Source organism: Dermacentor silvarum, chromosome 4 (genome assembly GCF_013339745.2).
Source record: "Dermacentor silvarum isolate Dsil-2018 chromosome 4, BIME_Dsil_1.4, whole genome shotgun sequence".
Classification (NCBI taxonomy): domain Eukaryota; kingdom Metazoa; phylum Arthropoda; class Arachnida; order Ixodida; family Ixodidae; genus Dermacentor; species Dermacentor silvarum.
This window is the reverse complement of record NC_051157.2, coordinates 8247066-8271642: the sequence shown is the minus strand read 5'-3', so window position 1 is coordinate 8271642 and position 24577 is coordinate 8247066. Positions and strand designations below refer to the sequence as shown.

Here is a 24577-nt window from a genome sequence, read left to right as displayed (position 1 = left end):
GTCGAACTCCACATTCCATTGCCACAGAGCTAATGTCATTTCCTCTGCTGTGGCATTCTCGCTATCTTTTAAGATGGCATTCTGGTGAACAACCAAAGGTGCACTGCTCGCTTTTGGTACAGGTTTGGATCAATATTGGAAAATATTAAAGCTTCTGTAGCAGCAGACAGCAGGATTCGCCTATTGACACAGAGTGGTTTCCACTACAGTTAATAAATCATGACAAAACTGTTCAGTGAAATAAAGAAAAGGTAAACAAGAAGCAACACGTACGGCAGTGTCATCTTCACGGAATATTTTCACAGTTTTGTCTGCCTCAGCTGTGATGAGGCGGCTGCCGCTCTGGTCAAATCCACAGGCAAATATGCCTGCCTCGCTGTCAATGGAGCCAGGCTGAACTGGTGCTTGGAGTCGTTGGAAGTTGTAGCCAGTGCGCCAATCCCAGAAGAACAGCGTTCCATTATCCCCTGAATATCAAGACAGCATACGCTCAATTAGTCAAGGCAGCTATGAGCGAAAAGAATTAACTAGGAGTTGGCAAATATTCAAATTCAAATCAAACAGTTGCTTGAAAGGGACCTAGATTTTTGTTCTAACAACTTTAAAAAAATATCTTACACCTTTTGGTGTCTTGCTTTCACCCAAAATTTGCAAACATTGCAGTGTTTGGTTTGTGTAATTCAATAAAATACTTGGAATGTGTATGTGTGACAGTTGTTTTTCACTTTCAGAAAAACAAGACAAGCAAAGATGCCAACTAGGTACATTAAAAACTTGTTAATTTGCAACTCGTTAATTCAAAATTTTGGATAATTTGAAGTAGCCGCCGCAGTCCGTCCAACAATGTATTGAAAGCAATATGTAACGCATCCCATTAATTCATATTGAAATCTACACCGCCACCGATAATTCGAACTCTGCGCCATCGTGGATGGGGAGAGTGCTAGTGCGCGGGAGCACGTTGGCCACGCTGGTGTCACCACGCAGGCTGCGTGCGCTCCAAAATGCAACCACGCCGCTATGCCGACGGTTGCAGACAGTTGTTCAAAGCGACGCGCTACTTGGGGATCGTTCTGCGCTAGCTTCAAAGAAAGCAGCAAGTTTAGAGGGGACGGCATTTCAGCTGGCACAGTGCAAGCGGCGTAGTCTGACTGGCCACAAGCGAAGCTCGCCCGCGCATCGAAAACGTCAGGCTATAAACGCGAGGTGCACTTATAGTGCTCTCTTCGGAGCATGTGCAGAACGATCCCCAACCCGTGTGCCGCTTTAAACGGCTTTTTCGTCGCGCAATGCATTGTGGGTCAGCGCAGTCGGCACGAAGAACGCACGGATGAAGCAAGAGCCATCTCGACATCGGGCATGTCAGACCGTGTGTCGAACTATAGAAGTTGTTCTCGCCAGCGTGACGTAGTGTGTGCACGCGCTCACGCTACATCGCACTATCATCATGATGAGCCTATATTTATGTCCACTGCAGGACAAAGGCCTCTCCCTGCAATCTCCAGTTAACCCTTTCCTGCGCTAGCTGATTCCAACTTGCGCCTGCAAATTTCCCAACTTCATCACCCTACCTAGTTTTCTGCCATCCTCGACTGTGCTTCCCTTCTCTTGGTATCCTTTCCGTATCTCTAATGGTCCCCCGGTTATCCATCCTACGCATTACATGGCCCGCCCAGCTCCATTTATTCCGCTTAATGTCAACTAGAATATCCTCTATCCCCATTTGTTCTCTGATCCACACCGCTCTCTTCCTGTCTCTTAATGTTAGGCCTAACATTTTTCGTTCCCTCTCTCTCTGTGCGGTCCTTAACTTGTTCTCGAGCTTCTTTGTTAACCTCCAAGTTTCTGCCCCATATGTTAGCACCAGTAGAATGCAATGATTGTACATTTTTTTTTTAATGACAGTGGTAAGCTCCCGGTCAGGATTTGGCAATGTCTGCCGTATGCACTCCAACCCAATTTTATTCTTCTGTAAATTTCGTTCTCATGATCAGGGTCCCCTGTGAGTAATCGACCTAGATAAACGTACTACTTTAAAGACTGGCGATTCTATATATGCGCCTTAACTGAGCGATTTTTCTGACTTTCATTAGTTCGAATTTTGTATAATTAGAATTTTCGTAGCATCCCCACGGAATTTGAATTAATGAGCTTTTACTGTATTAGTAAGCGATATGGTAAAAAAATATGCCTGCTTCCAAGAGGATGGATAATATCAAAGGAAATAAAGATATTTCAGTCGTCAATCTGGATGTTTTAATGAACTTGTCAGTGTTCTGGATTTTGGCAAGGCTAACCTTTTGCGCCACAAACAATTGACTGCTACGCACCAACTAGCCCAGCATCATACTTTGCCGTTAATATTGTTATTAATGCGCCTTGGATATTTAACAGCACCGTGACGGCGCTTTTGCCACCGGGGGATAGTATTACGATACCATCGACAGATGCTCAAGAGATGAGCCGCTGCGAGAAAGACAACGAAGTGTCTGAGCTCTTGGCCCGAGCGAGTGTCTGCCTGGCGGTCTGGCTCCAGTGTAAATAGTGTGTAAATAGCCTTTTTTTTCTGTGTTTTTCCACACGTAACAATATGTTTGCACGTGATAACCGTATCAGTGACCAAGCATGCGCAGACGGCCATAGTAGCAGAGTACGAATCCACATGCAGTCTCCTCAGTATCTAAGAAGTCTGTTGGCGACGATGGCTTGGCTTGGTCGGACTGCAGCCGGCAAGAAAATGTGTTCATTCTGTGTGTGTTATTTATTGTTCCCGTGCGTCGTATCAGCATGGCAAGGTGCCGAGAGGCCATCAAAATATGCAGGAGATCGTTTGCTGGCTTGTAAGAGGCACCCTGCTTCCGTTCCTTTTCGTAGACCTGATTGTGATTTTTTTTTCTCACCGATATCTGGGTGTAGGCTTATAATGAACTTTATAAATATAATGAAGGAATTTTTGTGTTCGATGCAACTCGGTTATAACGAGGTTCGCCTGTACGTACTAACACCACAGCCAAATAGAATTCCTTCATATTTTAGATGTCATGGTGCATCTTTGAGGAAATGGCTGATGAATAGAACAGTTCCATGTGTTAAGTGTGTCGGTCAGTGACTCTAGAGAGGAAAGTCAGGACCACAATTTAGAATTTCCATCGTTGTTATTAAGTGCGAAACTTCACAAGTAGTGCAAATTTACTGTCAGATTGTGTCCCCTGCTTACCGCCAGACACAAGGACGCCATCGTCATTCATGCCAAGACAGTTGACAATCGCATTGTGGCCAGGGAGATTCTGGATGAATTTCCCATCGGGGCACTTCCACTGTTTGATGTTGTCAGGTCCACCAGATGCAAAGGTGTACCTGCACACAGACAACAGCGCTGCTGTGATGACATACACATTACTTAAACAGTGTAAGGATAAAAATTCTTAAACACTGTATTTGATCATTTCCCACAGATTTTTCATTTCCCCACAGATCAATTCAGTGCTGCTGCAAACATGGCAGCAATGATGAGCACTTGCCTAGGTTTGTCAAATGTTAACTAGAATCACAGACATGCAGCACAGAAATCACAATGGTTCATCAAGAAAGCAAGTTTCCAGCATGCCACCTCCACACACTTTCCTTGTTGCCATCACGTACGAAGATGAGGCAAGTGCACTAAAGTATGCCACAATGCACATGACAATGGTTGGACGACATACACCCATGCCTCCCGTTCTCAATTTTGTATGAAGTGGACATTCCAGAGTGAAGCCATAAAGTCCACAGAGTGAAGCCTAAAGGCAGCCCTACAAGCAATAAAGCTATGGGCACAACTGTTACATTAACTATTTTTGACCCTTTCAAGAACAGCTACCACTGGTGAATACAATTAGCAAACTTATAGCGAGGCATTGAATTCCATCCATGCACATGAGATGCCAGTTATACGGTGAAGGACAGCTTGGAATTGAAGGGCAGCTACATCATGTTACTATCAATGTGAGCGAATATGTCCCGTGCCCATATGCTTAAAGGCCAACTGCAACAACATATCACTTTGGTAATTTTAAAAATAAATTTGTTATATACAGTTAAACCTCATAATAACAAAGTTGGTAAAATTGGCAATTTACTGTTACACTGAAATTTCATTATAATGAAATTCAATCTTTTATGTAAACAAGTACAGCCACCGATAGTTATTTTGTTACACGGAGCTGCACTGCATGAGAAAAACATTTGATTTGGTCGACTGAGAAAACCGGTGACCAAAGATATGATTCCATGCAGTGTCGACGATATCTTCACAACAGCGGTACGAAGTGAAGCCCCAGCGGCCGATAGTGTCGCCTGCAGTGGAGGGACGATGCTATCGTGAAAAGCGCAGGCAGAAGGGAGCGAGCGCTTCGTATCGTCACCTGCATATACTGACAGCTATGTGCAGCCACGGCTAAGCTAGAGCAGGAGACGCATGCTCACTTGCTCCCCACCCTATTGTGCGGTTGATCACACTATCATGTGCTCACCCCACAAGCCTCCTTTTCCCCTGGTCGCATGGGAAGACGACGCGCATCAAGCCACCATCCTTCTCGGCTCACCCTCGCACCCACAGCTTTTGGTGGATGGGGCACGATAGGATCTTTTTGCACTTGGACTTTGCACGGAACATGACGGCAAGAAGGTCCTGATGCTACACTTCTCTGCTTTGGTGGCCACGCTCCGTCATGCAGCGCAGAGATTTAAGAGATGTGTTTGCAAGCAGCCACCTTAATTTACCTATTGGACCATCTACATCCGTGGCACAGTTTCCAGTTATTGCCTCAGTATTCCTTTGCAGCAGCTGCTAAATTTCACTGCATTGAAATCGTGTATAAACACAGTTCGTTATATGGAGGTTCAAAACACATGGTGTTCTATGGACAAGAAATATTCGTTTTATCAATAACATTTACATTAAAGTTTGCTATGTTGAAATTTAACTGTACCACTGAAGCAATTCTGGCAAAGCTGCAGGGCTGGTAAACGTATCTTTCTTTTTTGTTGGCACCCTGTAAACAGCACCTAAGCAGATGACGCATGCACCTGGTATATTTGTCGCTATGACCCAAGTCCCAGCACGCTGCCACTGGGATTTTTCAGTGTGCCGTGAGTGCTGCATTATTTCTGAGGTTATGCCGAGGAGCCATGCCATGCGTTTTAGGTGACGCATCACTTCCGGCAAACGGTAATGGCGACCATTTTTTCAGTTTAGGTGTTAAAAATGTCCATTTTTGCGATGTTTCCACTTGTGTTTCAAACCTCAAATTTTACACGGAAGCTCCTCTATACCTATCTTAAACTGGGCTTCTTACACGGTCCATAATTTTGCTGCAGTTGGCCTTTAATTAAACAGAAAGAGAAAAGCACGCACAGCCTGGGGTGTACAACGAGTGCCCGCACACTCTTCTTGTGGTGGGTGAGAGTGACTCGTGAGCGGCCGGCCACCAGGTCCCAAAGGCGGATGGTGCAGTCATGGCTGCCTGTCAGCACCTGCGGCTCGGATGACTGGGTCTGCACACTGGCCACCGTGTTGGTGTGGCCCGATAGCGAGTGGATGTTTGCCTTGGTCCGCATGTCCCACACCTGCAAGCAGTCCCTCGCACGTTGAAGAGATGCACACATTCTGTGACTACCAAGCATTAATTATCGACCATAACCAGACACATGGCCTCACGTGGTTAACAGACTATAGAAATACAATGTAAACGCTCAAGCTGGTGGAAAGCAAATGAGTCTGAAGTAACAATGTACCTAACTTTCTCAAGTGACAACAATGACCATACCTCCCTTGATGCCCTGGAGAGAAAGATATTTCTCTGCATTTGCAGAGTAGTGCTGCAATGAATCCGTGTGGCATCTGCCATTATCACTCCGAAGTGCCACATCTCAAAAAAGAAAATCATTTGCTATGGTGAAACAGCTGAGGTGGAGCACTGGGCACATTTTATCAGCAGTATTTTTGTACTGCACCGTTGCCGAGTGAATTGACAGGATTGGCAGAAAGAAGTGTAGCACCAACAAATTGTCACCACAGCAGAGATGCATTGGATATCACATTGTGCAAAAGTGATGTAGGAAAATATAGAAAAAATGTCATAAGCGCAGCCTATGAATCCCACTACATTCTTGCATTGACGTTCTCACACTTTTGAAGCTTTCCTGCTTTCAAGGAAACCACAAAGACAATAAAAAGAAGGCAGATGCACAAATGATTTCCTGGTATGGCAACAAAAGATGAATATGAAAACTTCATAAATGTGCAATGTTTTGTGAATTTTATGATAATTCATTACACCAATGAAGGCTTACAAATATTCAAGAGAGTATGTGGGAATGCACCAATAATTGCACAACGTCTATTTGGAAACGCAACAGCATCGAGCGAACGTAAGAAACCTATTCTTTTGGCAAGGTCTGAGCAGCAATATCATGAAAATACCAGTAAAATGCTGGCCCATGAGGTACGTGCTAAGCTCGTATGCAACAACCAGAGCCCCCACCATGAGAGAAATGCTGGTGCTAGCTCTGAAGTACGCGAGAGCCAACATCTTTTCCCACGCTAAACCTAGCTTCTGCATCTCTTACTACCCGCCGCAGTAGCTCAGTGGCTATACAGCTGGTGCAGCTGAGCTTGAGGTTGCAGGTTCAATCCTGGCCATGGCAGCCACATCTTGATAAAGGGAAATGCAAAAATGCTCATTTACTTAGCTTTATGTGTCTGTTAAGGATCCCCAGGTGGTCAAAACTAATCCTGAGTCACCCGCTATGGTGCGCCTCAATCAGATCGTGGTTTTGGCACACACATAAAAAAAAAAGCCCTTATTGTACACACTAAAATTACTTCAAAAAGATAGCCTACTAAGTGTAACAGTTGAGCAATTGTGACTAAATACAGTAGACTCGACTTAAACGGAACTTGAAGGGACAGAAAATAGAATTACGTTTAACACATTTCATTTATGTGAAGGACGCAAAAATTAAGAAAAATTGATTTATTTCAAGAGCAACAAGTGCTTTACTTTTACTGCAGCGAAACAAAGACATTATTGTACTCCTCTTGGGAGTATCACCGCTCTCGCACAACGTATTTGTTCATGTGCTCTCAGTTTTGGTGGTTGCCATCACGATGCACAAAGGAACTCGAAAAGTAGGCAACATGAACGCTGCAGTAGCAGCCGCTGATGCTACAACAGTGCAAATGACTGATACATTGGACCTGCTTAGATATTTGGCATCACCATTTGATATTCTTCTCAAACTAATCCTGTTTCATATGAAGTATGACAGCTGATGAGGTAGGTGCAGTTTTTGTTCCAATTCCATTTAACCAGAGTTCACAAAAAGAAGCATTCTATTTAAACGAAATTTGTTAACATTGTTCCTATAGGTGGCCAACTATAATTGGTACCCTCGTCCTGTTTATCCAGCATTTCTGTTTAAGCGAGTTTCGTTTATCTGGAATCCACTGTAATAGTATAAAGGTAATACTCACAGCACATAGCATTCAAGTCAAGGCACTGTCTGACAGTGGGACACCGTTCATAGTAGCATGCAGACTGAAATAAGTCTTTAAGGGTTCCGATTTTGTAAGGTTAAAGCTGATCTATGGTGTATTCATGCCACAAATGTGATTTTTACAGAACATATGGATGCAAGAAAAGACTACTGGCTCCACCTACTGGATTAAAGATGAATGCCACATGAAAATGGGTACTTTCCAAGTCAAATTCTTATGGAAAGGGAATTGTGTGGTCACCTGCTGTAGTTTCCAGACTCTTAGAGCCAGAAAGCGCAAATTAAAAATATTCCTGCAGAACCCATCTCATGATAAATGTCGACGTGAATGCAATTAGCATTGAAGCAATGTAGTGACACTGTATTACCAGTGCCAAACGCATCACGTATGAGGCGTGCATGCAGCCAGACTCCTCTCTCGCGCAGCTCTCTGAACACACTGCATCATCTAGCGGTGCTGTCGCGAAGTCCGAAACTATGCACAACCAGCAAATATTGCATGCCGTGAATATGCACGAGCACACACTAGATTGAATTAGACTGAATTAGTGCAGTGACCCTTAAGCTCATTTAGTTAAATAAATGGCAGGAGATGCAATGGCACTTTTCATGTAGGGTGGTGGTAACCACCACGTGGCGTTGACTGCAACTCCTCTTTGCTGTGGTCTTTGTGATCGTGCGGTGTGGCTCAAGCACCCTTGGAGCAGTTTGTCATTTGTAGCATGGATGTATAGTAACTTTAACGGAATGTAGCAGATTGGTGCAGTTGTAGCAGCATTCCCCACCACTGCCAGTGGTACATACTCAGTGACCCACATTGTCGTGAAAGAGGTTCACTGAAGAGTGGCACACACCCAGTGTCACATACTCAGTCAACCAAGTTGGTCTGACCCTTGGCTCCTACGCACAGCAGCCTGATGCTCTACTCATTAGCCATGGACTACCCAAGTTGGAGGGAAAATGGTTAGAGACATAGAAAAAAAAAAAAGAAAAATTGGAAAATGCCTGAAGCATCCTAAGAATGCTAATCACATTAAAAAGCAATAACTGACCTCTGGCCTGGTTGTACAGGGGCACATGGTCAATATAGGTGCAGAGATTTTGTGGGTCCTCCGAGAGGTACCCTACTCACAATTTGCACAATAAAGAAGATAAGCGGTGGCTATGTGCAGTGTCCAGGCTACGTAGTGCAGCAGTTGAGCAACCTCACATGCAGTGCAGCACGGTGGCTGGATGCGGACTGCGAGTTAATTGCCTCGTACCGCAGCTCTCGCTCATGCTAGAGGCTTGACAGTGGTTGCTGCTAGTCACTAAAGATAAGATTAAGACATGAATTTGTTATCAACCATTGCTTTATGTGAAAAAAAAAAAAATCGCAACAGACTTTCGTGCCTTAGGCAGCAGCAACATGGTCGGGCCGGCTCGCTAGCATAGAGGGGGGCTGCAATGGCAGAAATATTGCCTAAACCCATTTCTACCCTGACAGGAATATCTTGCCCTTGAGGGGAAATTGGGGAAACTGCCATTTATCGGCACCCAGCGTCCCGAAAACTGCATGCCATGCCACCTATTGTGTTTGTACGATTACCGCGTAAAACTTTTTTTTTAAAGTTATTTTAGTTAAGATTTTTTAGATTGATTATTCAAACTTGGAGACGATCACACAAACACACACTAGACGGTGGTATATCCGAAGTTCTGTCTTTTTACAACATGCTGCAGACCTAACTTTGAATAGAACAGACTTCAGATAGAACCGACCTTTCTCACTGGATTATTATGGTTTGCCGGTTTGCTGTAACAGGTGTCAACTGCCCATTAATAGGTGCTAACAATGGTCCCCTACTTGTATAGGTCGTCACACACACAAAAAATAGCTATCTAATGTATGACAGGTACTATGTTTCATATCATACTGATTCACTAATGCAGTAGAACCTCATCGATACAATCCTATTTTGCACAATTTCCCGGCGCCAACGTTCGTGGATCAAGAACACCAAGAAATGACAATATTAAAATTTTTTTCTTTTTTGCTGGTTAATACGTTCTTGAAAAACGAAAGTCAATGTTCAGTACATCGCCAAACTGCCTGTAATCGTATGATACGTCTTTCCGGCCACGAGATACCCAGTAAACAAAAAAGGCACAAGGCACGGGGATTACCCTAATGGAAATTTACATATCTATTATAGCACAATCAACTGCCTGAGTTCAAATGATGCCAACTTTGAGTGCTGTCTTTCTGAGCAGACTTGTGCAATATATTTTCTACTGAAGGATGAAAAGGAGATGAGAGTGCTTACCCTTGTTGTCGAATCCCGGCCGCCAGTGACGAGGATGTCAATGGTAGGATGCAGAGAGAGAGCATAGACACCACTCAAGTGGCCGTGGTAGTGTCGTATAACCTGTGCACAAGGTCAGCACAGAAGCAGTTATAGTGTTGCTTCTATATGGTAAACATAAACACTACAACTCCCTGTACACTAAGAATTAGCCATGAAGGGTAGAGACTTGGTTGGGCATGTTGGTAGTTCATGTTTAAATTAAGAAGAAAGACATACACAGCGCTGTGTGGGTCTTTCTTAGTTTGTCCTTGTCGCATACACTGTTCTTATTTTAAATATTAGCCGGTAATAGACCTTTCAATAATAACTTTTTGATTTGAAGAGCGTGCAATGTGTGGTGCTTGTGATTAACCTGGCCATTAAATCACCCCTACTGTTAAACCCAACAGAGTTGCTTGAATGCTGTAATACAGGCACATCTTGCAAAGCCTTTACGGTAAAGCCTTGTTAATTCCACAGGGACAGAACAAATGCACAAACTACCGACATGTCAAATTATAAATATACCAGGAAAAAAAAAATCAATATTTAGTACATCAACATACCATTATATTGTGAAAAAAAAAATGTTACCCTTGCTAGCATTTTACACAAAATCTGTGCATGAGACAACAAAAATAGGAGTTCTGCAAAGAAAAATGCTCACAGGTGTTTGGGATACCTTGGACAAAATTTCTACAGCATTTGTGAAATATTCATATCTTTATCCTAAAGGAGACACGTTTAATTATCATGCGCACCTCTCAACTGTTTCATCCCCTGCGAGCTGGGTGGCAACTATTCGCCCATTACAATGTAGCATGTGGAAACAGTCATATTTTCCAAAAACTTCCACCATGCCTTTCACATCACAAGCAAATATGAAACAACTGCTTGCTGCAACCCCTGTCACTGCAAAAGCAGAGGAAACATTCTCATGAGTTACATTAAGAGTGATGACAACGTACACTAAGCTATTACAATTTGGCATGATGTTAGAAACATTTTTGCATAGCACATTCACATTGGGTGGCACCTCTCAAACAAGATGGCGAGACTGAATTACGATAGAGTTCCATTAATTTGACTGATTAATTTGATACCAACTCAAGGTCCCGGCCAGCCCTCATACATTTTTATGAGCCAAGATGTTTGTTATTTAGATCCTCAAATCTGCTCTGACCATCCATTTGAACTTGGCTGGTCTGCAAGCACGCGGCTGAATCCAATGGTGAAACCAATGATGTCTTGGCAGAGCTAGGAGACAGTGAATATGTCGAAGACATCCTATCTTCCATTGAAAACACGGAGTTTTGGACTGCCCTAAGCAAATTTTCTAGTGAAGACGGCCACTTATATTGAATGACATACCTTTGATGGCCACTGTTAAAATGATGGCCACTATAGCAAGCCAGTGTTTACAGCAGCAGCTGCAAAAGCGTGCAGACCTTTCCAGTGAAAGCTTCCTGGGTGTTGCCATAATGCAAACCTATATGACTTAAAAGCACTAGAGACAGCAGCAACACACTTGGTACCCATGCACCAGACACCGGTGTTCTTGTGCCCAGATGAAAATTCCTTTAGAAAATCCAATGCAGAAACTTGAGGGAGGCTAGGCACGCTTTCTCTTGACAGTGCAGCTTCCTTGTGTGGCTTCCTTCCTTGTGTTACCAGTTTTAGGTAGACTTAGGTCAACTGACTGATCTCTTGGTCAGTATGCCTTTTTGTTGCCTTGGGCCTTGTTTTTATGTCTTGTCTGCTACAATGTTCTTTTTGCTTTAATGTTGAGCAGTATCCCAGATTAGGACAGAATGGGGTGCAAAGTATCAATGCCATGGCTTTGCTGTTTGTCACTGTATGCTAGCTGTTTGCATTTTGCCTCGCTTAGTTTTTCTGGTTTTCAGAATTTTTAGTTTTTGGAAAGCTTTTTAAATATAAACAGTTGGCTTCCTTCAATAAGTTTGCAAGTCACTCTCGTATGTGTTCATTTTTCTGTCCACACTGCACCAATTAATGCACAAACACGGCTGGGGAGCACTTGCCTTGTTGTACTCGAGGTCCCAGCACTTGACCTGCTTGTCCTCACCGCAGGAGAAGAGGTATGGCTGGCGTGGGCTGACAGCTAGGCCTCGTACACCACTGATGTGTCCAGTCAGAGACAGCTTCAGCTTCCCTGTAGCCAGATCCCAAATCTACACACACAACGAGGATGGGTCCCGATGAGGAACCCCAAACAATAGGCTGAACAACATTAGGCTGAACAATAGGCCCAACTTCGATTTCCCTATTCAAATACCACATGTAAAATGCAGAAGTGTCCTCATTAGACAACCTCCCTTTGAGGTGCGTTTGCCACTGCATACTTAACCTGTCTGCCTCTGCGTAATCAAGGAGTCCAGAAGGCATATGTGAAAATCTTCGCAAATATTTACAAAGATTCCACAGCTACCTTGATTCTCCACAAGAAAAATTTTGTACGCTTAAGCTTCGCCTTTAATAGTAGAACGCGATAGCGTTATCAGGACCCGTTCGCATCGCATCGTTCGCAAACGGCAAGTAGGCTTCATTCACTGCAACACAATGTGGGAAAGCCAGCTTACAAAGACCAAGCTTACACAAATCCCCTTAAAGTCGGCTTCACTTTTAAACAGAAATGCAATGCTGGAAAGACGTTTTTCCAGGGGCAATATAAGTGGTCTTATATTAAAATGTGAAGGCCCTAACTCCTTTTTTTTTATTATTTTATTAAATACTTGCTATTGCCCCGACGCGCGTGCGTGTCCAAAACGAATTAGCAGGTGAAGCCCAATTTCACCTGCCTAGGATGCGAGCGCCATCTGGATATCATTTTCGCAAGTATAAATGCTGGAAAATGGGTTTGTGTTTGAGTTTCCTCGTAGCAGAATTAGGTTTTCTCGTACATTGAAATTACAATCCGACGCCAATTGGTAAACAATCCGACGGCGAATCCGACGCCGAATGGTAAAGTTGTACTTTACCATTTTTTTAACGGATTTCACTGTGAGAAATTCAATTTTTGTTCACCAAAACCTTGCACCCCATCGAGGGACTGCGCGGTCGAGGTGGTTGGGGATTATTTTATCTGTCACCGAGCCGAGATCGCACGCTGCTCGCCGGATTTTCTGCGACACGGGGCCCTTAACGCTCTCGCGTTAAAGTAGAAAGTTACCTATCAAGAAAGGGGTCAGGCAAGGCGACACAATCTCTCCAATGCTATTCACTGCATGCTTAGAAGGAGTATTCAAGCTCTTAGACTGGGAAGGCTTAGGAGGGAGGATCAACGGCAAATTTCGCAGCAACCTTTGGTTTGCAGATGACATTGTCCTATTCAACAACAATGGGGATGAATTGAAACAAATGATTGAGGACCTTAACCAAGAAAGTGTAAGAGTGGGGTTGAAGACTAATATGCAGAAGACAAAGATAATGTTCAATAGCCTGGCAAGGGAACAAGAATTAAGGATTGCCAGTCAGCCTCTAGAGTCTGTAAAGGACTATGTTTATCTAGGTCAATTACTCAGAAGGTATCAAGAGAATGAAACTTGCAGAAGAATAAAATTGGGTTGGAGTGCATATGGCAGGCATTGTCAAATCCCAGCTGCGAGCTTACCACTGTCGTCGAAAAGAAAAGTGTACAATCATTGCATTCTACTGGCATTAACATATGGGGCAGAAACTTGGAGGTTAACAAAGAAGCTCGAGAACAAGTTAAGGACCGCACAGAGAGAGAGGGAACGAAAAATGTTAGGCCTAACGTTAAGAGACAGGAAGAGAGCGGTGTGGATCAGAGAACAAATGGGGATAGATGATATTCTAGTTGACATTAAGCGGAAGAAATGGAGCTGGGCGGGCCATGTAATGCGTAGGATGGATAACCGGGGGACCATTAGAGATACGGAAAGGATACCAAGAGAAGGGAAGCACAGTCGAGGATGGCAGAAAACTAGGTAGGGTGATGAAGTTGGGAAATTTGCAGGCGCAAGTTGGAATCAGCTAGCGCAGGAAACTGTAATTGGAGATTGCAGGGAGAGGCCTTCCTCCTGCAGTGGACATAAATATAGGCTAATGATGATGATGATGAAGCCTTGACCTGTCTGTGCTTGGTGCAATTTGGAGCAATAGAAGCCAAATGGTTTTCAGGACATCCCCACTAAAATTGCAGATGGCAATGTTCACAATGTAGCATACATGTGATTTGGGTGAAAAAATGACAGAACTTGGGGTGCGATAGGAAATCTTTTTTCGAAACAGAACGCATTCAGTCTCTGCAATGTCAGAAAGTGGGCGGTCCACAAAATTTGCGAGACCGGGAGGGAGAGAGCAGCCAAATGGCAAGCGGTGAACTCCCCGGACGTTCACGTGCCTCATTTGTCATCTGCTTGCAGACAATATACTACAAAACAAAATGTTTCTCACCTTCTAATGAAATTTTCATTAAAAAAAAGAAGGTATTTTTTTGTCTCAAGCTTAAACATACTCTAAAATAGTAATCCGTATGACTACTACATCTTATTACTATTAGTTTCTCTGCGGGGTTGCTAGGCGGTGTCGTGCATAGCGAGAAAGAAACGAATGATGGGAACAGTGGCCTGCTTTTCAAGAGGCAACAACATGTCATAGCACCACAATGTCCAAATGGGCCTCCGGGTCTTGGCACATCAGTGGGAGATGCTCGACGCACTGTTCATTTCAAGAAACAAAAGCGACGCTAGAATTCGTTTTCTGCCATCTCTCCAAACGCATTTCGCACCTCCAACCACTCTGCTTCCTTCTTGAGAAACGCCAACGCCACAACCAAATCTCTCATTTTAAGTGCCATTTCCTCGAATTAGACTATGGATTGGATCCAAATGTACCATTCCGTAGCCGCAGCCGCCATTTGGATCCAGTCCAATCTACCGACGTGCCATGTAAATCCAGTCTCGTAGCGAACGCATGATTGATTGAACGGAACACCTCTCGTAGCGTTCTGCTCCTAGCAGACGACGTGCTCGGTTTCAAAATGATTGACAGGAGTGTGTTGTCATTTTGACATCACCAAAAACGTAGCTGTGCCCCACGACTGACGATGTTGGCGTGGTTTAGGCCAAACGCGAGGCGAAACTGAACGCGCATTCCAAACAACAATCTCTGATCACGCCCCTGGACCAAACTATGGAGGTGTCCAAAGTTCCCAATATATTTTCATAGCGGCTCTGTTGGTCCCATGGCAGTGTCCTAAAGGATTTCAAATTCAGCCATGTCCAAGAACTCAGCCAAATACTGTACACACTGAGAAGCAATGCAGCAACCTGACCATTCCTTCCTATCCAGGGACACCATCTTTCCCAAATTCTAGTACTAGTACCATGAACTGTGCTCTCACCTTAATAATCCTGTCATTTGATCCTGTGCAAAACCACTGGTTTCCAGGCTCCACTGCAAGGCAGCGAACCCAGCCAGTGTGCCCACTGATCACCTGCAAGAAATCATGCAGGACAACCAAAGACATGAATGCTTAGGTCGAGACTAGGTCTTGCCCCGAATACAATTGACAGCCTACTTGAGCCAAGCAGCATGAAAAGAATAAGTCAACAGAAACATGATACAGAAAAAGTACAGTGTCTTCTCTGTTCTTTCTGTCGTGTTATATATTTCTCGCACTGCCTGCCTCAAGAATGGAATACCAACCTAACCAGTAAATCATCCTTTTTTGTCCCAAAACCAAACAGTGGGCTATAAGAGACACAGCAGTGAGGGGTTCCTGACCACCTGTACTTCTTTAACGTGCACCCAAAGCACGTTACACGAGTGTATTTGCCTTCCGCCACCATCACAATGTGGCTGTCACAACCAGAATTAAACCCACCATCTAGTCTAGATCAGCAGTAGAATGCCACAGCCAATGTGCTACCGCCCATTTTAGTTAAACGTTTGATGGTGCAAATAGCCAACTTCAAGAAGCAATAGCATTATGTATATAACTACAGACAAACTAAAAAAAAAAAAAAAGGTAACGTCAACTATGGCAGATCCTAACACAAGGTCGCTCAACGTTAACACAAATCACGGCATGACATAACATAAACAAAAGAAATTGCAGCAGCATTGCTTCTATGACACTGCAAAAGCTAATTTATATGAATTTACAAAAGATAAAGATAGAGGTGCAGAACAATCCTTATCCGATGAATAAGGATAAAGCCCAAACCGCATTCACGCGATTTTGTGCGCGACGGCGATGAGCGATGGCTTCGAGCGACGAAACGGGCCGTCGCGCGAACAGATCGCTTGGTCTTTTCGCTCAATCGCTCAGTTCTAGAAATCTAGAATTCGTCGCTCGTCGCCCGGAAGTGCTATGAGCGACTAGCCAATAGCGCGAAGCCGGAACTGTATATACATCAGTCAAGTACTACCGATTGTCGCTCGGAACGAGCAAACGACTAGATTTTGATACGTGCAAGGATAATAACGTAGTGCAAGACCTTTAGAAATATTTATGCTGCTCTTTACACTAAAACACATCAACTTAAATTAATAAAGCAAGCGTCACGCCAGTTTCGGCGAGTATTTGCTGCCCACATACCGGCAACACCGGGGAGACGTCGCTCGAAGTTGTCGCTCGCATGCGGTGCGACTTGTAGGCGACGAGCGACTGCGACAGCCATCTCCATCGCGTCGCTTGTCGCTGTCGCGCGCAAGATCGCGTGAATGCGGTTTATACTTAAAGCAAATACAACTTCCACACGGTACATGCAGCTTTGTACTGTTCATAATAGACATTATAACACCCGCTTTGAACTTTCCTTTGATGAAAGAAGGTCAGGAGGGTGAAAAGCACAAGTATAAAATGATAAAATGCATAGCTGTTTTCAAAGCTGCTATAATGATATCAGAGAAGTCCTCTGACAGTACAAAAAATAGTGACAGGCAGATGCTCATTACTAAGAACATGACAACATCTTTATTGTTTACAGATTCAATAAACATGCAAGTTCTAGAGAAATCTGCATGGAAGTTTGTGAGAGTGTTCCTCATGTAAAAGCCGAGTTACTGCAGTCTACCTTAGTGCCTCGGCTAACAAGGTAAAAGGTACGGGTGTACGAATACTCGAATCGAATTGCGTACTTTCAGATAATTAGATTAGCGAACCGAATATCTACTATTCGATTTTTCGATATATTCGATACGGAGATGCGCACAGTGCCACATGTCACGTGCGCTGCATTGAACCTCGTGCTCGATGCCGCCCAAGTTTTGTTTGTTTTCAGCGCAAATGGAGTGCCAAGCACGGCGTGGAAGGGTCGCCCCGGCTGACGCGGTAGCCGACTGCCTCTGTGGGCACTCCCCAATGTCGGCCCGATGTAGGATCGCACACACAGCACCTGAACACCGCAATTCACACAATGGCACCGTGTCGACAGGACTGACCAAAATGATAACGCGACGCGGACAGAGGAAACGGCAACAAAGCGGAACGTCGCGCCTAACTTGCCCTGACCCTTTAGGTTTCAGTATCATTTATAGGTGGCAAATCACACGCTGAACCTGACAATGAAACTGTGCAGACGGCGCCTGCTCTTACCACTGACACTGGCTATGCGTGGTATTTCGTCTGTCTCACAGACTGGCCTTACGATAACTCACCTGCCGTAAAATTAGGCAAGATCTTCTGTATAGTGGCGAAGGGTTGGAAAGAAAAACGTTTTATACGATAAAATATGGCCACAAAAGAGAGATCCACCATCAAACATAGAATCCCATCGATATTCAATACAACAGAACGTCACTAACTCATTAGTTTCCGAGGAAAAAAAAGCACTTGATACTGTTCAACAAAAATTCTATTTAAAAAAAAGTATTTTCCAGACCATCATAAGCTAGAACTGAGCTGTAATCAGTGCTTGAGTACTAATTTAGTGTTCTCTTTAATAACAGTAGACCATACTATATATCTTGGATTTCTATGCACCTAAGTTACTGATAGCTTGCTACATTCTTGTAATGCAATGCAAGGAGACTCCTGAGCACGTGCAGCACTGTGTTTTCTTGCCCAAAAAGTGTAAGCATTTAAGTTCAAGAAAAATTTCTAATATTCAATTCAATTATTGGCTTTTTTTTATTTGCTTACATAATTGATTCGAAATCTACCATTTGATATTCACACACCCATAGTGTAAAAGCTTTGTTCACAGCCACCACTCACCTTAAACACAACATTTTATTGTCCCCGCCACATTCTAAGACCAACAAATTTCTGTTGGTTTGTCAATTTCAGTGCCGGCTGAAGCCACTTACCTGCCAAAACAGCACAGTGAAAAACGAGCTGCATGCGAGCACACATCTGTTCTACAAGTGTGTTGCAACTTCAAAGCAATGCTCTGCTAATTATTAAGTGCACTCTCATTATGAAGTGTCTTGTCTAAAATGAGTAACCTTTCAAATAATTTCTATGAACTAGCTGACTGAAAAAGCAAACTCACTAAACGTTTTACCATTGGTTGGATCTGCTTTCCTCCATGGGTACATTGTGTTAAAAGTAACATTTCATCTAATGACTGCATCGTCACAATGGCTGTATAAAATAGTTAATTTCTGCAGAAACGAGCTTGGCAAACTTTCCATCTTAGTAATAATTACAGCACACCTACTCACACACTTGCTAGCGACAAAGAACTACTGTAGCTTGGAGAGGAACTAGGTCCTCTGCATTCGTCTAATAAGGCGATTTAAGTTACGAAAACCACAACAAGGTTTGCCCAATGTAGCTAGCACAATGTTTATATAGTTGCAAGCAGTAGAAACCTCAAATATATATTTTAGCATGATGAAAGTCAAGTTAAAGAGGGCACTGTACAGAGTTTATACATTGGGTTAGCCTGAATCCATTTCAAACTGAAGTTCAAGAGAATTGCATAACATCAACAAAGGCCTTCTCAGGAGTTTACAAAGTCACACGTCCACACTATTAGGTGCTTAGGTTTTACTTTACTACTATATACTTTCATTGCAAGCACCCGTGTTATTTTTTTCTTTTGGACTACTGAACTCATAACTAGGCATAGAATAGCAGCCTCAGAACTCCCCTTAACTGCTGATAGCACCTGAATAAAATGCACATGCTTTCACATTTCCAAACTCACCCTCATGCCTCTGTACTTGGAGTGATCAGCAACAGGTCCACCAACAAGAACTGCTTCATTGACTTCAGTAATAAAACGCAGGGTGCATATGCACTGCGATCCTCTCACCAGAATTTCATTTTGGCTACAGTGCCCAAACAAGGGATCATGAACAGTAACATAACATGCCTACTGTCAAAGCCTTCCCAAAAATGAAAAGCATATACGCTACCCTGTATAGCTTCCATGGTGGATGCCACTGAGGCTTTGGTATGGTCACTGGTTTTCGTTGAACTTGTGACAATTGTTGTTGTCCTGCAAGCACAACAGCCTAGAAGGATGTGGGAGGAGCATAAATAAAAGGACTAGTAAATCACACTAGCAATTGCCCACACATCATAATGAAGCAAAAACAAGATTCTTAACTACAGGGCAACCCATTCGCGTCATATATTCCCAAATTAACAAAGTTCCATCAAAATACAGTGGAATCTCATTGATACGATCTTCACGGGAACCGGAAAATAAAGGGTACCATCCAAAAATCATATCATCCAACATATTATCCAAGTAAATCGAATTATCGGGGAAAAAGAAAAATTTATCCCGAAAAATGTATTACGCCAGAATCGTATCAACGAGGTTCCACTTAACTACTTATAGCAAAGCTGCCAGCCAACAAAGCCTATATATACTTATGGGCGACACTTTCATTAAAAAATTTTGCTGCCATGACAGAGCACAACACCTAATTAATACATATTAAAGTTGGCTCAGCCCTATTGCTATCTATACAAGTGTTGGTGAAACCAACTAACTGAAAATAAGCTTTGTAATACAAAACCAAATCCTGAAATCTGCTACTTAAGCTTGTAACTTTTGCACAATGAATCAATCTGCACTGGATACAAATTAAAGATTGTCGTATAGCCTACAGAATTCACCCCAAAGCTGCCAGTTCTCACACACAGTGTCAATTCTTGAACATATTGAAATGCTACATTGCAAATTTTTTTCGGTGACTATTCTAGCATAACCACTGTTACATTATCGCTTGGCACAGAATGTGCCTTCATGTACCGAAACTTTCTTGAATGTCGACGCTGATTCTAGAATGAAAAAAGCTTGTCTGATCTATTTGCATGCGTGAAGTGAATAGTGTTGTACATTATAGAATCTATGTGAGCACCAGTGATCATGCTGGAATGTACAGCGAATCACGTATAAATAGCAGACACTTTCGCTGTAGATCAGATTTTGACGATAGACAACTGTGCTCGCTGCAATCATTGTGCTTTGACTGTTGTTCTTCGGGCACAAGTTCACCCAATAAAGAGCTAGATTTGTGACTGACAGTTTAGCCATTGTGATTTTTCACCATCACTGCAACATGACAATATAATTTATTCCACACCGTGAATCAAGCTCATTGCTGCCTAAGACTTCAAGTGAAAATATCAGAAGGGTACCTGTGATGTTGGAGGTGGTGCAGCTTTCATCACTGCATAGTCATCAACACCTGGTGGTGGTGCATCATCATCATACACAGGCATTGGCATTATGTCCATACCTGAATATGTCAACTCTTGCAGCTTCATTTCTTTATCTAAAGGACAGAAACATGCCATTTTTATTGTAGACATTTAATCAGCAAGCATTGCTACCAGTGGATTATGGTAGCATCACAAATTAGCAGAAGAATGTATATACCATTGGTGCCAAAGCTTATGGGACACAGGATGAGTAAATAAGCTTAAATTTCCTTGACAGCTGCAGATGCCACAGAGAATAGGGGGTATATAAAATCCTTTGAACAGGCTTTGTCAAACATTTCAGTTACTTGAATCAAGATGACTGACCTCACTTCTGAAGCTAAGAAACACATTCTAAACTTGGAGGCAGCAAGGAATGTAGGGTGCCAGCTATGTGTATTCTTACTTTCAATTCAAGTCCTAGGTCCAATATCTCTGTTAGGTCATATTAGAGCTGTGGCGAAGTGCAGTTGCTGAAATTGGCATATCCATTATTCAGAGCTGCAGTCTGCACTAGTGCATGCTAACAAGAGAGAATTCACCCCTGGCCCAGCCAAATTGCACATACATCAAATGTTCTCAGTAAACTGAGGGCCCACAAGCTATTAAAAAAAAAAAAAAAAAAAAAAAAAAAAAAAAAAAAAAAAACCCGAAGCTGGGCAATCATAGCCCAGCATTTTCCGGAGTGCGTGCGAACTTTTCATCTTATTACTCATGATGATGATAGTTTATTTTCGCGCGTCTTGGACTTACGGTCGTCACTGTGCGTTGCATAGCGCAGCTTGCAATACCGACACTGCGTTCCAGGAGACCTGCTGTGTGAACGCGTCTCTCTCTCTCTCTCTCATAGTACGCAAAACCTCTTCACCTCGCAGAGCACAAGCATACGAATGCGCCAGCTGTGGACGAAGAAGACTGTGCTCGAACGCAATCATATGGTTCGCATAAATGCATGCTCTGGGAGTGTGGCTGTATAGCCTAGTGGTTACGACGCTTGCCCTGGGACTGGGAGTATGCAGGTTCGAATCCCGCCTCGGCCAGAAAGTTTATTTCCTTTCTTGGTAGTTTCTTGATACGCAACACAAATTACGGCTGGCTTAAACAGCTTCGCTGTTAAAAAAAAAAAAAGAATGCCGAGGTTCTCCAAGGTGTCTACCGAAAGCAAGTATGTCAACCAACATCAATCATGATGCAGAAAGATCACTGACAAGTAATTAAACAGAAATATGCTGTTTTCCCAATTCCTGGCAATACATTGTGAGTGTTACCCATATTATCTTGCAGGATCAGGGAAAACGTACAGAAATATAATTTTCGGATACCATGTGACATTGCTGCTGCCCTCAAATTTTTATCATATTTTTGTATTGAGTGGCACAATTATTCAGCAGTGCACAGTAATGCAGCACTGACACTAAATTTCGAAACACGTGTGTTATTCAGACCATCTGTACGACGTGGATATCGTCAACTAAACAGTAGCGAAAAAAAAAAAAGAAGGCTAGCACGCATTTCAATTGGATTCAATCAGTGTTGACGTGGTTGACTTAAGACTGCAGCGCCTTTATAAATAGGCATCAAAGTGACGCGAAGGGCTTCCCGTGGTGTAGGCAATGCCTACAGGAAGAACCCATACCGGGAAATCAGGCATAATCCCCCGTTCAATATGTTAGTCAAATCCGCATTGCTGTTTAAAATATAGAGTAGGAGCAATGCAGCGCATAACTTGAAATGCAGTACGTTAATTGAACAGAAGCATTTAGCTGCAAATACATGCACATCGTTTAATATTGCGAAAGTTGAAGGACTCACTTTTTGACACTTCGTCGTGGTAAGACGCTCCTGTGCGGTGCCCTTCTGCGGTATGTCTGTACGTTTGTGGGTTCGACTTCACAAGGTGCATCACAAGGCCGTACTCGTCTTTCGTCTTGACAGTCATTTTGAGTTTCTCACTGAAATAAATAGGGCAAAGTTCATTTGCGCCAACTTCTGGTTGGCCGAGATGAGGTACGTGCGCAATTTCATAAATATTACGTCACAACATAAGACTAGAGCTTCGCGTTAGTGTTTCAGTATGACCACTTGCCATGTATCATCTTGCGGTGGAGGGTTCGCTTGGTCAGATAGGAACATGTCGTGCGTGCGTTTCAGAGACCGGAACACGAGAGTATGGACAGAGTGCTTTTGAACGTCCTGCAAGAGCAAAAGAAACAGACATGCACACATATAAACAACCGTGCACACTTCGATGGAAAAGCCGTGCGAAAACGGAGCTTTGAACATTGTGAACTAAAAAGAAGCAAGATAAGTCGCAATACGAAGACATTGCCCGGGACGCCTCTTACCTCCATACTTAAGAACAATTATTACAACGATATTCGTTCACCACTGATGTTTGGTTTGGGTATTAAAATGTATACGCACGGTATACAAGCCGTACACGCTCCTATTTATAAAATGTTATAGCATTGTGACTATGTCGTTGGATTGTACTGGATTAGGTTGCAACATAGTTGCCAGATGCCATTATTACGGTGGCTAGATGGGTAGGTGTGCCCACGACCACGGCCGCTGGATAAAAATAAAGGTCTTTTTTTTTTTAATTTTATTCAGCGGCCGTGCCACGACCTACTGGAACTGTAGGTCCTGGCACTGCTGGAACTGTAGGTCGTGGGTGTGCCGACCGGAGCGTCTGGAGCGTAGTTCACCGCTACGGTGGCTATGGGTTTGTATGGGTGTTCTGTGGGGTAGGTGTGCCGACCGGCGCCTGTGGAACGTAGTTCACCACTTCTCCGCGTCATGACGCAAAATTGGCGCTGCGGTCAGTAGAACGGTTCCACAGCGCGCGTCGTCTGCTACAGGGGGCTGGCGGACTGGCAAAAAAAAAAAAAAATAATAATAATAAAAATAAAGCCCGTATTGGAATAGTTGTATGTCGTCTGTTCGTGTCAGTTTCAAAGGTGAAGAGCTCCGCATCTCCCGTACTGTTTGTAAGTTCCTAAGCGATGTGGAATGTTCCAGGTCGGGAAAATGACCGGCGAGATTAGCGGCGGCGTTGCTCCACCAATCAAGACCACCAAGGAGACCTACTGCTTCGCTCCGAACTGCAAGTCGGGCTCTAAATTTGTGACAAAGACAGCGGAATTGTTCCGCTGTCTGACAGCGGAAATGTTCACCCCGAGCTGCTCAGTAGCTTGCTCAGTATCGGTACGGTGGCTAGATTGTATCGGCGACGTTAATGAGCAAGCGGTACACCGAAAAGCGTACGTCCATGAGCTCCTCGACGTTGGAAATTTTCAAGCCGCACATGAGGTGCTCAGCGCCTGCGACATCGAGCACCGCTGCGCTGATATAGGGAAAAGAAAAGTGATTCTAGGCTGATATTCTATATAGCAGGCTATGATAGCAAGGAAGTTCCTGCAAAGAACCAAGTGCTCCGATTGCTCAGGGACATTACTAAATTCAACAGAATGAGTAGGTCAGGGCTGTTGCTCCCTTCTGAAGCCCTAAAAAAACTGGTAGCATCGCTCGAAGACACCTTCAAGCTGTGCTTCAGTTTAAATGAGTTACGAAGGAACAGTGTATCGCCGACTTTGCATCCTTTCTGCAGCTGAATCCCCCGAATTTGATCGGCTGTAAGCGGCACAAGAAAGAGCTCACAAACGATGTTGTGAAGTTCTATTCAATTATACGCGTTTACTTTCTTGTCAAGGGCAATAACATGGCGCGCGAAAGCAACAGGGAGAAGAATCACCTGAAGTGGAGGCGTGTGCTGTGAATAATGTTATGATGTGGTGGACCAACGTTGCGGCCTTGCTGGCGCTAGGCTATTTATGTTGGTGTGTTTGCTGACTCAAGTTACGAGAGCGTTTCTTGTATTTTAAATATATTCACGAATTTAGCCCAAGACGTATTACTCTATTTTATTACAATGAAACAGTGAACCATATGCACTTACCAACACAATTCTTCTCGCACCAATTTAGATACCGTAACTGACGCAGCAATAAAACCAATCGCTGGATTTCTCGAAATTGAAACATTAGAACTCGCTGAA

General features: G+C 43.5%; 1 protein-coding gene across 1 annotated transcript in view; it reads right to left on the bottom strand.

Moving 5' to 3' along the window:
• The window catches only part of LOC119449398 (pleiotropic regulator 1-like), a 28970-nt gene extending 5963 nt beyond the window's left edge, over positions 1 to 23007 (bottom strand). The window contains exons 1-11 of the mRNA XM_049666745.1: positions 22866 to 23007; positions 22603 to 22713; positions 22333 to 22468; positions 20458 to 20594; positions 19221 to 19319; positions 15253 to 15345; positions 11909 to 12058; positions 9846 to 9947; positions 5396 to 5607; positions 3218 to 3357; positions 274 to 467 (exon numbers count right to left, since the gene is read on the bottom strand). Of these exons, the coding sequence (XP_049522702.1) occupies positions 274 to 467; positions 3218 to 3357; positions 5396 to 5607; positions 9846 to 9947; positions 11909 to 12058; positions 15253 to 15345; positions 19221 to 19319; positions 20458 to 20594; positions 22333 to 22468; positions 22603 to 22713; positions 22866 to 22871 (1380 nt within the window). The 5' untranslated portion in view covers positions 22872 to 23007. The remainder of the gene's footprint in view (positions 1 to 273; positions 468 to 3217; positions 3358 to 5395; positions 5608 to 9845; positions 9948 to 11908; positions 12059 to 15252; positions 15346 to 19220; positions 19320 to 20457; positions 20595 to 22332; positions 22469 to 22602; positions 22714 to 22865) is intronic.
• Positions 23008 to 24577: the final 1570 nt, after the last annotated feature.